Source organism: Anomaloglossus baeobatrachus, chromosome 4, assembly GCF_048569485.1.
Source record: "Anomaloglossus baeobatrachus isolate aAnoBae1 chromosome 4, aAnoBae1.hap1, whole genome shotgun sequence".
Lineage (NCBI taxonomy): Eukaryota > Metazoa > Chordata > Amphibia > Anura > Aromobatidae > Anomaloglossus > Anomaloglossus baeobatrachus.
Window position 1 is genome coordinate 248,216,612 of NC_134356.1, and position 15,232 is coordinate 248,231,843.

General features: G+C 39.2%; 1 protein-coding gene across 2 annotated transcripts in view; it reads right to left on the reverse strand.

Annotated features, from left to right (window-relative positions):
• The window catches only part of SLC6A15 (solute carrier family 6 member 15), a 73,260-nt gene extending 58,286 nt beyond the window's left edge, over positions 1 to 14,974 (reverse strand). The window contains exons 1-3 of one of the 2 annotated variants that reach the window (XM_075344780.1): positions 14,848 to 14,974; positions 14,244 to 14,349; positions 2,439 to 2,897 (exon numbers count right to left, since the gene is read on the reverse strand). In XM_075344780.1, the coding sequence (XP_075200895.1) occupies positions 2,439 to 2,727 (289 nt within the window). In that variant the 5' untranslated portion in view covers positions 2,728 to 2,897; positions 14,244 to 14,349; positions 14,848 to 14,974. The remainder of the gene's footprint in view (positions 1 to 2,438; positions 2,898 to 14,243; positions 14,350 to 14,847) is intronic. The other variant, XM_075344779.1, reaches the window with a different exon arrangement.
• Positions 14,975 to 15,232: the final 258 nt, after the last annotated feature.

Genomic DNA, 15,232 nt, shown 5'->3' on the forward strand with positions numbered 1-15,232 from the left:
CCGGCCGGATGCTGCACCGCGGGAGCGATCAGCACCATGGAGAGCGGGAGCGCGCACAGGTGAGTTAATCTCTAAGTGCAATCACGGGCCACGGAGAACGGACCCCGGATTGCACATAGACAACCCACGTGTGCCGTAATTCACGGCACACGGAGGGACATGTGCGTGTTTTACACGCCAGTGAAAAACGTCAGTGTTTTTCACTGACATGTGAAACGGGCCTAAGAAAGCAAATTGTAAAACAAAACAAAATAAATGCATTGTATGGAGCTTTAAAGGAACCTATCAGCTGATTCATGCTGCCCGAACTATGGGCGACGTGAATCATAAACTCGTACATGTTTCAATTTGTAACGCTGCAGCATGTCAGAGGAAATATACTTTATAATCTATGTATAGGGAAATAGCTGTCACTCACAAAAACAGGGCGGGGAAATCCACCAAGGGCTTACCTGATAGACTAGTGACCCAAGTCAGATCATTCCCGGCAGGCTGTAGCATTTGAGAATGCACATAAGTGCAATAATGGAGCTAGTCTCTGATTTATGCTGCCTGTGGTTTGGGCAGCATAAACTCTTTACTACTATAGTGTGCATGAAGCATAAAATAAATAACTAGGTGAAGTTTTGATGTCCTAGTAGATGCCTATATATTTGTATAGAAACAAGCTTATTGTACTGTTGGCAGTGACATGAACAGTGCACTGCAACCCCTTCAATCAGCTAATTTTTAATGGTACCAGCAATCTGACCTCCAGTAATCTGATATTGATGATGTGCTGCCCCGGTAGACCTCTGATGTGGTGGGTCTGAGTGGCGATGTGGCTGTTTGGGGCGCGTGAGACAGGCTTTTGTAGTGGTGGTTAAAAAATAGTATTAAAAAGGGGAGAGAAAAATAATAAAATAAATACATTAATAAAGAGTTTGTGATGCCTGTTAGGATTTTCGGCTTTGGTATGGCCGGGCACTGCTGAAGGTCCCCAGGAGTTAGGTGGTGATGCACAGTGCTAGAGGGTTGTCCCTTCGCCCCCCCCCCCAACTAGGGATGGTTCCTAGGGATGCAGAGGTAAGGATGGCACATCAGAGAATAATTCAGCCAGAGAAAGGACAGGGAGCTTGTACCTTTTACTGAAGCTCTGAAGAACAGTATGGAACATTCCTTACAGCACTCACAATGATGGTGATCTAACATGCCCCAATGAGAGTTTGGTTTCTCTGCTCTGTGGTGGTAGAGTATTCTCCTGCCACTACTTCCCTACCTGGAAATAGGTGTCTTGAAATCCTGGGATTTTCAAGACAAGAAAACTCTAGATATTTTATCCCTTCCAGTGAACAGGAAACTTGAATCCTGAGGGAAAACTCACTGTTTCTTCTAGAAATTCCTACACTTAATCCCATCGCTGAGCTCCCTGGCAATTTCACTGTTCCTTATGAAAAGGCTAATAGCAGTCTCTCAGTTTGCCACTGACCTTGAAAGTCCAGGTGGCCTAGGGACTGATACCCTGCCAATTTGTAGCTGGCCCCTACAGAGTTATCTTAGGATAGGACCATCTCCATTTTACACTCTTCTCACATGCTCACCCTGACTTTAACTTCAACTGCCACTCTCTGAATTTACCTCACACCTGGGCTCCTTCCTTTTCTCCTTCAGAGGACTCACACTCAAGCCTTGTTATCAGCTCAGGTGAACAGCCCCATAAAGGGAGTGGGTGCAAATGTTTTTATGTAGTGAACAGCAGAGAAAACCAAATCTCATTAAAGCTGGCAATACAGGTTATACATATTGAAATACTTATGAAGTTATTCTTTGTGACAATTCAGGTACAAGGTGCCACAATGACCTACCCTACAGACATGTTATCAAGTTAATTTAAAAAAAATCCCTTTAATCTCCCTGGAAAGGGGCTACTAAAACAGGAAATTGTGATAAAGTTTTTATTGGTATGCTAAATCTGAGAAGTAACAGGTTGGTGAAAGATTCAAGAAAATATCTAATACTTATTCCTGGATAACCAAAATCAGAAAGAGATTCCAGATGGTAAAATAAAACAATAGATTTTTGATATTTTGTTATTTTAGTCTATTTGTATGGCATTATCTGAATTTTTCTTGCAGTTTAAAAAATAAAATTTTAAAAACTGAAAATGGACCTCAGCAAAACAGTCTGAACTGAGTGTGAGATAAAAGTACGGTATGCTTTTGAATAAATTAAAAAACTCACAAATGCACTAAAGTAAAACTCAGATTTGCATTGCGCCTGTTACTTTCATATATAATATGGCATGATTGTTTTTTACTATTACTCTCTACATTTTGTATTTTGTTCTTTTTTTCTGCCAAAACTAACGATAAGTTGTAATTCTATATACAGTATCTACTGAGAATAAAATATAACCATTATTTGTTAATTTATCATACAAAAGCATATTTATTCCTTACCGCCACCATTCTTCTGGCATAAGTATGGGAATCTCCATACATTTCCTAACCCTACAGAAAAGCCAACTTGTGCAAGAATATACTGTAGTTTGCTGTTCCATGCCGGTCTTTCATCATCAATATCAGATCCGTCCTCAATATCTCTGTCTTTGTCCAACTCATCCTGGACCATCAACTCACTCTTTTTAAAGCTTTCTTCGCATGAATCTTCATTGGACAGCAGATCCTTAACCGAATCCACAACATCATCGTCCAGCTCTCTTTTAGGTTTCTTACTGTTCTTAGGCATCTGAAGGTATGATACAGTTTCTGTATTGGCTCCAAATAAAAAAATGAATGTCCTCAAGTATTGGATCTGGTCAGCAAAGTTGATTTGATAAAATAGGTTTACTTTGTAGGATTAGTTTATGTTTGCGGCATCACTTGCAACCTTCTCTAAAGATCCATAGTGGCTGGTATCTATGAAATAAATAGAAGGCTTACATTTACATAGTAGTATATAATGTTTCAGCATAAGAAAGTAATCTCCTTGGTTATTTTAACACCCGCTACATTGCTTCACTTTCAAAAGGAATTTTTAAATGGACTATACAGAATATTTATTAACTACTGGGAAAAAGCCAAGCATGAGATTAAAATGACTGTAATATTAGTTCGGAGGGATTATTTCACATTCACAACTCATTATGTGAGGCATAATAGCTTTATTCAATGTAGCCCCTTCTCTGAAGAACATTGCTAGTACTGGAATACGCAGAATTGTTCCCACAGCATGAGGAAAGTTACCACACAAAACTTTCCCAGATTACAGTAGACCTTAATATTGAGAGTCAAGGTTTTTATGGCTTGACGGTTAGAAGGATTGGCCAGTAGGCCAGTATTCGAGAATTAATGCATAATCCTTTTCTAAAATCTTCAAGCCTGAAATGGAAAAAGCACTTTACTAGACTTGTATACTTGAATAAATACACCAGCCTCAACAAGTTTTAGAGCCCTCTCTGATAATGTACAGTTTGTATTGCTAAATGTGATGACAGATTTGCTATAAGTTGCTCAGTCTTCTTTTGTCAAATGAACCGTAATTCTTATGATACTGTTAGAAAATGTGACATAAAGATAATCTATTTTAAAAATCCTGTAATTTATATATAGATAGGTAAGTAGAGGGATTGATAGACGGACAGACACATAGATAGATAGATAGATAGATAGATAGATAGATAGATAGATAGATAGAGTGTCACTGTACAGTAATGGAGGGGAGAAAGGAACTTAGACCCACTATTCTCAGAACCAGGCTTAATCTGAGACACCAGATACAATTTGTGGATAGTTCCAGGCTGCTGCGCTCTATCTAGGTCGACACAAGGTGAGACAGGAGAAGGGATACATTGCCAGGGAAGGATAAAGAGGGGCAACCCCTGACACTTTCCTTCAGCAGCCCTGACCTCCCTTATGACACTAGACGGGTTATTTGACCTCATGCGGTGATCACGTTCCTGTCCCTATGTTTCCCTGAACACAACCCTGACTAGTGTGCAAGTCAGTGGGAACGCTACACCTGCTTTAGGTTAAAGACACACAGGAGATAAGACAGGCTGGGGTAAAAGAAACAGCAATCGCACAAGGTACATCAAACTACACTAAGGAGTAAAGGGAACAACAAAGTGAGGCAAACCGAAATGGGATTAAAAGGATGAGAAAACACCACACAACTTCTACATAGCAATCTCCTGCTATGGTTCTCAAAATGACTTCTTAGTCCACAGCATACAGATTTACTCCTGAGACTAACTATATATCTCTAGCACCTCTCTGAGCTTAGAGGGGGGTATTTATGGCAGAGGTGAATGGGAAACTCAGAACAGCTGAGGCCCAGCTTTTCATCCAGAGTTAGGAGACCCAAAAAACTGCTGAACCCTTGCAGCAGATCAAGAAGAATCTGCATAGCCAGCAGTTTTACCCTGTGCAAGTGTGCGTGTAGCCATGCACTGCCATCTCCTGACACCAGAAATACAGGGGACCACTCTCCACCGTGTTACCCTCTTGACAGATAGATAGATAGATAGATAGATAGATAGATAGATCGAGTTCCATATATAAATACAGCCAAAATAGTGATTAAATGGTTTAGATTACAGAAACTGCAAGGATCCATGATGTGAAAATGTATATATTGTAATGAGTGTGTAAAACTTTCAAACTTTTGTGAATAATCTGAAAATGAAAAAAAGACAAAATGCTATTTGCAAATCAATTAATGCCTGATAATAGAATTAATATATTACCTTATAGGAATTAAAGGGTTATTTAGCAGTAAATTGAGTATGCACATGGCTATAAATTTATAAGTGAAAGACATATTTCCTATTCTAATTATCTAATATACCATTAACACAGATACAGTTAGGTCCAGAAATATTTGGACAGTGACACAAGTTTTGTTATTTTAGCTGTTTACAAAAACATGTTCAGAAATACAATTATAAATATAATATGGGCTGAAAGTGCACACTCCAAGCTGCAATATGAGAGTTTTCACATCCAAATCGGAGAAAGGGTTTAGGAATCATAGCTCTGTAATGCATAGCCTCCTCTTTTTAAAGGGACCAAAAGTAATTGGACAAGGGACTCTAAGGGCTGCAATTAACTCTGAAGGCGTCTCCCTCGTTAACCTGTAATCAATGAAGTAGTTAAAAGGTCTGGGGTTGATTACAGGTGTGTGGTTTTGCATTTGGAAGCTGTTGCTGTGACCAGACAACATGCAGTCTAAGGAACTCTCAATTGAGGTGAAGCAGAACATCCTGAGGCTGAAAAAAAGAAAAAATCCATCAGAGAGATAGCAGACATGCTTGGAGTAGCAAAATCAACAGTCGGGTACAATCTGAGAAAAAAGGAATTGACTGGTGAGCTTGGGAACTCAAAAAGGCCTGGGCGTCCACGGATGACAACAGTGGTGGATGATCGCCGCATACTTTCTTTGGTGAAGAAGAACCCGTTCACAACATCAACTTAAGTCCAGAACACTCTCAGTGAAGTAGGTGTATCTGTCTCTAAGTCAACAGTAAAGAGAAGACTCCATGAAAGTAAATACAAAGGGTTCACATCTAGATGCAAACCATTCATCAATTCCAAAAATAGACAGGCCAGAGTTAAATTTGCTGAAAAACACCTCATGAAGCCAGCTCAGTTCTGGAAAAGTATTCTATGGACAGATGAGACAAAGATCAACCTGTACCAGAATGATGGGAAGAAAAAAGTTTGGAGAAGAAAGGGAACGGCACATGATCCAAGGCACACCACATCCTCTGTAAAACATGGTGGAGGCAACGTGATGGCATGGGCATGCATGGCTTTCAATGGCACTGGGTCACTTGTGTTTATTGATGACATAACAGCAGACAAGAGTAGCCGGATGAATTCTGAAGTGTACCGGGATATACTTTCAGCCCAGATTCAGCCAAATGCCGCAAAGTTGATCGAACGGCGCTTCATAGTACAGATGGACAATGACCCCAAGCATACAGCCAAAGCTACCCAGGAGTTCATGAGTGCAAAAAAGTGGAACATTCTGCAATGGCCAAGTCAATCACCAGATCTTAACCCAATTGAGCATGCATTTCCCTTGCTCAAATCCAGACTTAAGACGGAAAGACCCACAAACAAGCAAGACCTGAAGGCTGCGGCTGTAAAGGCCTGGCAAAGCATTAAGAAGGAGGAAACCCAGCGTTTGGTGATGTCCATGGGTTCCAGACTTAAGGCAGTGATTGCCTCCAAAGGATTCGCAACAAAATATTGAAAATAAAAATATTTTGTTTGGGTTTGGTTTATTTGTCCAATTACTTTTGACTTCATAAAATGTGGAGTGTTTGTAAAGAAATGTGTACAATTCCTACAATTTCTATCAGATATTTTTGTTCAAACCTTCAAATTAAACGTTACAATCTGCACTTAAATTCTGTTGTAGAGGTTTCATTTCAAATCCAATGTGGTGGCATGCAGAGCCCAACTCGCGAAAATTGTGTCACTGTCCAAATATTTCTGGACCTAACTGTACTTACATGTATCTTGTATCGTAATATCACATTCCGGAGTTTGGCTCATAATGGAAAAAATTAACCCAATATATTTTTAACAAAACTTTTCTTTTGACAGGAGAACAAATCTCATATTTTCTGCTTCAAAAATTAAAAGGGAATGTAATTTGAAAAGACAAAATATTCTGAATAATCATAAATATCTTATTCACATGACATACTCAAAGAAACTTCAAAGCTATCAATATAGCTGTTTGAAAAGTTTGCCAAAAAAATAAATGGCAGTAGAGTTTCCATCATGTGACAACAATCCTTGGAGGATTAAAGCAAAAAAAGTTCATTTCCATAGTTTCAGTAGCCATAGAAATGCAGCAGTTTTATCCAATGCCGTATTTTGCGTATTTATCTGACAAGTGCACTTAGGCATATGGAGGATATGTACCAAGAATGTGCATTCATTAAAATTTATTTCCAGCTCTCCCACCACTATGTGTGGTTTTCTCAAAATCTTTACACTAAGAACTTTTGGGGGTTTTTTTAGATACATTTCCATAGAAAATAATATTTGAGTGGGACTTCATTAGTCATTAGTATATTAATTCATTTACTTTTTTATATTTTTGTTATATTTTAAGAGTTTGTTGACACTTACAGCATATAGACAAGACATTTTATTTTATACTTTATTATAACTTTATAATCTGGGAAAATTTATTAAATTTGTTCCAACTGTTCAACAACATTATCATAAGCTATTAGATGGCAATTCTGTCTTATTCCGGGGACCTATATGGATAGGAGGAATCATCGCATGTTGCAGTATTTCTAAACAATAGACTAAAAGACTGTACATTGGCAAACAAAGTGCCATATGGCTCCATACTACAGAGCCATAATTTAACTGTCTAAATTAAATAACAGGCTATAAATATAATGGAGGGTTTTCCAGTTTTATAGGAATAAAGCTTAGTCACCGACTTTCTATTCTTCTTTTTCATGTTTTCAGTTTTGTGCCAGTGAAAAGAACATTATTGTGAAAACAAGAGCTTTGAAGGTCGATTTGATACTTTGGTATTTATCTCTGATATTTCTAGTTGGTAAGACATTTTGGCCCCAATTCATGTAGACCGTGTTGTTCAGGCTGATCTTGATGAACGGGTGTACTGGAGTCAGAGGCACCTGCTTAATTAGGAGGTGCATGTTCCCAAACGAATCAAGGGCTTCTAAAAAGCTGTGTGCACCTCACCACAAATCTTACTCCTGTCAGAGACTGGAATAAGATTTCCCCTGCTCATCATGAATGAAATGAGCTGTGGTGTCACTACCCATCCCATCCAGCTATGTCAGTTTGAGCATAGAATGGTGGAAATAGCGTGAAAAACTCAGCAAGTCGCAAAAATGTTGCAACTTTTTAAAGCGATTTAATTCTGACGTAATCCCTAGATGAATTGGAACCTTCTTGTTTGGATAACGCTAAAGCTAGGTAAACACTGTTTTTTGGCCCTTGGTGGGTCCTTTTAAATCATGTTTCCAGACAAGCAAATTCTAATAATATTGTAGTTTCAGCAGGTATATGTTTTATGGTAACTGATATTTTATTGTATGGACAGTACAGTGCCTCCGTGGTCTAGTGCAGTTGTGTTGCAACACTGAAGTCTTGGGTTGGAATTTGACCAAGACCAATATCTACAAAGTGAATTTTCTGCCCATGTATAAATGGCTTTCTGTCAGTGCTCCTTTTTCCTCCCATAATCCCCCTTCAAAAAACATACTGATAAGTAAATGTAAAATTTACATTGTGAGCCAAAATTGGCACAGAGATTGAGGAGAGAAATGGAAATCTTTGTACTGTGCTGTGCATGGTGTATCTATGGAGGTTGTGTTCATGTTCATGGATGTGCATTGGTATAATTTATAGATCGCTATGTTGGGATGTATGTAAATATGCACAGCACATACATAGAGCCATGATACCAAAGATTCTAGCTCAGGACCACAATACAAAATGATAGGAGTAAACTAGAATTGAGCAACATGAGTAGTTTATGCCCACTAGATCGAAGGTGAATTATCTATTTCCTAGCATCCCCCGGCTCCACTTCTACTTAGTAGATGCAGCAGAGCATCATTGTCGTGGTGCAGCATCCGCAGCATATCCCACCAGGACAAATAATGGGAGAAGGTACCATGGATACTGGCAGGTAAAAGGAGATCTATAGAGCTCTGATTCAGCAGCCATGGGTTATGAACGTTTCCAAATACTAAATTATGCTGAAGTTCATGTCAAAAGAAAAGTACAGAGCCTTTAAAAAGTGACAGTTGTTTCAATTTTTATTTCATAAATCAATAGTGCACATAAAAATAAACAACTTTGTAATATATTTTATCAGAGCAATCAGCTTCTCTGTTCCTGGCGGACTGATTGTTGGAAAAATCTGTAAACCCTGTATGTAATTCCCATTACCAACATAGGAAATGACAGTTGGTGCTTTTAAAATTTTATGAAGGGGGTGGAGAAAGCAGACAATGTCATCTCCTGTGTAAGTGATAGAAATAATCTGTATTCACCACAGACAGATTTTACCTGTGAATTCAGAATTTTTAAAATTAATGATCAGTACAAGGGGAGGAGAAAGCAGATTTTTCTATCAAGATAAGTTGCAAAGTTTCTTATTTTCATGTTTCCTAATCCTAACTGGTCCCATTGGGGCTTACTTCCGAACCCCCTGGCCAAAATAGTACAGTGGAACCTTGGATTACAAGCATAATTGGTTCCGGGAGTGTGTTCTTAAACCAAGTTACTCTTATATCAAAGCAAATTTTCCCATAGGAAATAATTGAAACACAGACAATTCGTTCCACAACTCAAAAATATTTACTGTACTAATTGTAGTACCCGAGCATTGCCCGGGATAGAAACTGTCTCTCTTTCTCTCTCCCAGTCTCTGTCTGTGTGTCGCTGTCTTTCTATCTCTCTGTCTGTATTTGCATCAGTCTATCTGTTTCAATCTCTGTGCCTGTCTGTCTCTGTGCCCGTCTGTCTCTGTGCCCGTCTGTCTCTGTGCCCGTCTGTCTCTGTGCCCGTCTGTCTCTTTGCCCGTCTGTCTCTGTCTCTCTCTATCCGTCTCACCACTGACATCTTTTTACCTCACACATAAGCTTTCTATACTAACAGTTTATTTTGTTCCTATAGCAACCACTGACACTTGCTATGTATAGCCTGCAGCTCCTAGCTCCATTCAGTTTAATGGCTGCAGGATTTTTGTAGAGTAACTGGAAAGCACGGGGTTACATTTTCCTGCCCAAACATAGTCTGTGATGTTCCCTGAGTCACATGGAGTGTCTGTGCAAAATGTCGTGATTCTACATGTGACGGTGCGGATTCCTTTAGCGGACATACATACACACACATACACTGAGCTTTATATATTAGATTTATACAAACTTATTACAGTAATACAAATTAATGTACTGTATTCATATAACACTATTACAGTACACTACAAAATACTGTACAGTGCAGTCAAATGCATATAAAACAGATTAAACTGCACATTAGCTTACAATAGAATTGTTGGTGTGTGTGAGAGGTACAATATAAGAAATGTACTGTACTGGGCAGCAGAAGGAAAGTACAATACTATATCCACAAATGCAAATTAATAGACATGCTATATAGTATATACTGTACTGTAAAATGGTATACGGTATACAGTAAACAGTACATATAGACAGAAAGTTACCTCCAGAGCAGGTCAGAGCGTGGTGAAAGGACGCAACCGGAAGTCTGCACGGTGGGAATTTGCTCTTATTGCAAAGTATTGCTCTTAAACTAAGTTACACATTTTTAAAAAGCTTTGCTTGTCTTGCAAAACGCTCTCAAACCAAGTTACTCTTAAACCAAGGTTCCACTGTATTTGGATATTTGGATGTAAGTGCCAACAGGGCCATTGACTATAATAGTGCAGACAGAGTCGCCGCATGCAGTTGTGCACTATTTTGGGGTATATACGCATACTGGAGGCATACACCAAGGCTGAATCTGGGGAGAAACGCAGTATGAAAGGGCACTAAGGCAACTCATTCAGACAACCAGTGCCTTGTAGATCAGATTTTTATCCAAAATGAAGAGAGACTGGTTTGTCTGATATCAGACAGCATTCTTTCTTGAGGAAGATAGATAATTGCTTTTTTTATTTTTCACAGTACACACTGCCCGTAAATAAGTCTCCATTCACTAAAGTGTCTCTTCAATAAGAGCCATTACCACTCTGACGGTTTGCAACAGAATAGCTCTATTGCATCATCAAGTGCATAGATTTTATGTGTATTGATATTGTACGCACTAAAGAAATCAATGAGCTTTAATCGCAGTAGAACCTACACTAGGTTCGATCATTGGTAAAGGAGCTAAGTCAGTCAAATGTTTAATTTATATATATACTATTGGGGTCTACAACCTTTTCTCGTCTAAGAACCAAAACGTCAGATTGAACCAAGGTTCCTAGGTCAAATAAGCTATTATGACTATGATGTTCCATTATTCCCATAAATCAGTAGTCTATGTCCGCCGGACCAGAGGCGGGCCTCCTCTAATTATTTTACTAGTCGGTCCGACGCGATGTCATTGCATGGTGTTGTACCAAGCCTACTAATCAGAAGAGGTGCATTACTGACTCATTAAGTCTCTTCTAGAGTGCCACCTGGTCAGAATGCCAAGGTATGGGGGTGACAGGAATGGCCACATTGTTAGCGCTCTCCACTATGACATGAAAAATACATGTCTATAACTGTATGGTGGGGGCTACAAAAAATGACATTGAGGGGCACAAGTGGCCTCCGGTTGTAGGTTGTGAACCCCTGCTGAAGAAAAGACTAAAGACCCCGTCACACACAGAGATAAATCTTTGGCAGATCTGTGGTTGCAGTGAAGTCATGGACATATTGTTCCATTTATACACAGCCACAAACCTGGCACTGATTGTCCACAATTTCACTGCAGCCGCAGATCTGCCGCAGATCTGCCGCAGATTTATCTCTGGGTGTGACAGGGCCAAGTCCAGATAGTACTGCATCACCCACTTTAATGTAGTTTCAGAATTTGCTCTTTCACATAATCACTAATTTTGGTTAAAGATGAAAATCCTCATTAAAATCTGTGTAACCAACCATCTGTAAAATGAAGGTTATACAATGAGAGCTAATGTTTGACCGGTTGCTATGGTTTTAAAGTAGATTTACACATATTTGAAATGTAACTGAATAACCTTACATTGCAATTTAATTCCCTGACCTAACCTGCTGCAATGTATGCTTGCATTTAAGTGGTCAGAGACTGACTAAAATGTAATAGAGAGTTGATACACACGGCACTATTGGGGTGATGCTCAAGTAGGGTCCAAAACCGTCTCAAGTAGATGTAAAAACTTGGCACTCAAGTGGCCATATACAGAGGTGGACACCGCGTCATACCTGAGTACGCCAGTTGCCAAGTTGCTATACCTTCTGAGGACCCCCTGTACGCACACTGATGAAGGTTTTTGACCGAAATGTATGTGCTTGTGCTGGTCCTACAAGCTCTTCTCAATAAAAGACCACTATTCACATTTATTTTGAGTGCCAAGTTTTTACATCTAAATTGTATTAGAGACATGTAAGACTTGGACATAAATGAATTTAGAATGTCAGAAACAGCCAAAAAGTGAATGATGCCCAGCATATAAGGCCACGTGCACACACTGAGTATTTGATGAGTGTTTTACCTCAGTATTTGTAAGGGAACATGCACACATTGAATATATGGTGAGGTTTTTACCTCAGTATTTGAAAGGCCATGTGCACATATTGAGTATTTGGTAAGTTTTTACCTCAGTATTTGTAAGGTCACGTGCACATATTGAGTATTTGGTGAGCTTTTTACCTCAGTATTTGTAAGGCCATGTGCACATATTGAGTATTTGGTGACTTTTTTACCTCAGTATTTGTAAGTCCATGTGCACACATTGAGTATTTGGTGAGTTTTTACCTCAGTATTTGTAAGGCCACGTGCACATATTGAGCATTTGGTGAGCTTTTTACCTCAGTATTTGTAAGCCCATGTGCACATATTATTTGGGGTTTTTTTTTTACCTCAGTATTTGTAAGGCCACATGCACATATTGAGTATTTGGTGAGCTTTTTACCTCAGTATTTGTAAGGCCACATGCACATATTGAGTATTTGGTGACTTTTTTACCTCAATATTTATAAGCCAAAACCAGGAGCAGCTAACAAATATAGAAGTGGTGCATAGGTTTCTATAAGGCTATGTGTGCACTTTGTGTTTTTACCTGCGTTTCCGCAGCGTTTCGAACTGCAGCGTTTTAATGCCAAAAGGCTTGCGTTTTGATTTTCAAGCAAAGTCTATGGGAAATGGGGATTTCTTGTGCGTACTTTGCAGTTCTAAACGCTGCGTTTAATTTGCATATATTTGGGCAAAAACTCAGCGTTTAAAGAAGCAGCATGTCAATTGTTTTTGCCATTTTGGCAGCGTTTTGCTAACATGGAAGTCAATGAGAAGTTGCAAAACGCAAGCAACAGCAAAAAATTCTTGCGTTTTACCTGCTTTTTTGATGCTGAAAACATGCGTTTAGGACCAATTAATTGCATGCGTTTTTGGCAAAATATTAATGGCATGATATGTCCCTTTACACACACACAAACTCCGACAATTATTTTTAAGAAAATCCATAAATAAATGTAATTTTATGCTTAATTATTATCACAAACTTATCATTTTAATAAAAAAGCCAATTTTTGATTGAGAATAATGTTGATATTTGTTATCATTTTTTTCCGTATTTTTTCATAGTGTTTGAATGTTTAAACTTTATTTAGTAGTGTCTTTGTAGTCAAAACGCATCTGACTTTAAGCAATGGAAAAGCATGTAAATCGCGCTAAAAACGCGGTAAATACGCACGCGTATTTATCGCGTTTCTGTGGTCAAAACCAACTTTGGCAAAAAACATTTCTGCCAGAGGATGCGTTTACAACTGCAACTACCTCAACGCAAAGTGCGCACATAACCTTCTACTTTTCCTCTGACTGTTCCACTCCTGGTTTTGGCTTACAAATACAGTACTGAGGTAAAAAACACCAGATACTCAACGTGTGCACGTGGCCTAAGAGGTTGAACATTCTTGGACATATTGTTTTATATTTTCTTTTAAAAGCAATTGTTCCCATGCTGGAGCACTCCTAGAGAGTTCATGTTTTAAAGATGACAAGAATACAATGAATATGGGGTGTTCGACTCAGATGAAAGTGGGCCTGTCCTTGTCATTGAGGAGAACAGACACAAGAGGAAAGGGAGGAGGCCACTTATTGCAAGCAAGGCAATCCACACAGCTTCAGTGTACCAGGCAGCAGCAGGGCAGGGTTTACTCTACCGTAGTTTACATGGAAGAAGGGGGGCAATGGAGGCTGCCCTTGAAAGGCAATGCTCTACCCCAGAGCATGGACCGTGTGCTAGGCTGCTTACTGAGTTTTCAAAACATAGTAACTTGCCGTAAACATTAATCAATAATAATTACTGCTACTATTTCTTATAGGTCTTCTGTTCCCGTGTCTGAGAGCTGTATACCAGACACGCTATACCAGCGGTAGCATCAGCTTTCATCCCTTTATCCTCCCTGTCAGCTTATATGATTAGGAACCTGCATCGTCCTAATGAGATTTAGTAAGGCCATCAAAAAGGGTAATGACATCAAGATTTAACCACAATTCTACCTTTCGACCTTCACAGTCGCCTGAGGCTGATATCAGTAGGAAATGAATCATTCACAATGCGCAGACGTAAAGGGTTTCTTCATCCAGTCAATACAATGTATCTACTCTGAAATGAAAAAATAAGGAGCAATTGTTTGAGCCGGCATTTACAAGGCAAAACCTCTAATTAGGTAGTCCATTTTTTATTTTTTTTTGTAATTCTGTAATATAACATCTATATTCTTGTGTACACAGACTACCACCATACAATTGGTGCCGGCTCTCAGTAGGTATGTAACGCAATAAATCTGCGTCCTGTAAGGCGCTTGATCATCTTCCCATGATTTGTGATCAGGCATCACTTACATGATAGTAAACAGAAGAATGCTAACCACAAGCACATAATGACCTGCACACTGGCAGAAGCACCAGCTGCACACATGTGTTAGGCACACACTCTCCATCCCATGGTAGAAATAAAATCCCATCAGCATCCTACAGGCCTCCAGTGCTTTGTAAGGAGCCGCACGCAGCATCACCGCTGAACATACAAGCCCTTCACCTCCCCTCCACCTATTTCAGCCATACATAAATCTAATAATGGTTATAAAATGATACACCTTACCTCCCTAAGGAAAGAAGCTGAGGATGATGGGTGATGTGATCAGAGAGCACGCCTGCTGTGTATACACTGTGTGATGATGACGGATCTGCACATGTTCCATCAGAGCTGGGTTAAGAGGAGGAATGAATGGGAGGAGACTATAGTGTCTGAAACAAATCCACCTCATACAAGCTGTAGCAAGCTGCATGCATCATGCTGGTCCCAGGGAGTGGTCCATACATAGAGCATGAGAGTCTTCTTAGCTCACCCTAAATTATCTTTTAGGCCTGGACTAATAAAGTATTTATCCAAATCCTAAGTAATGCCTAATATGCAAGTATACCATAGTTGGTAATATCACTGTTAAACAAATTATAATTAAGAGCTAAGTGGATTTGTTATCTCC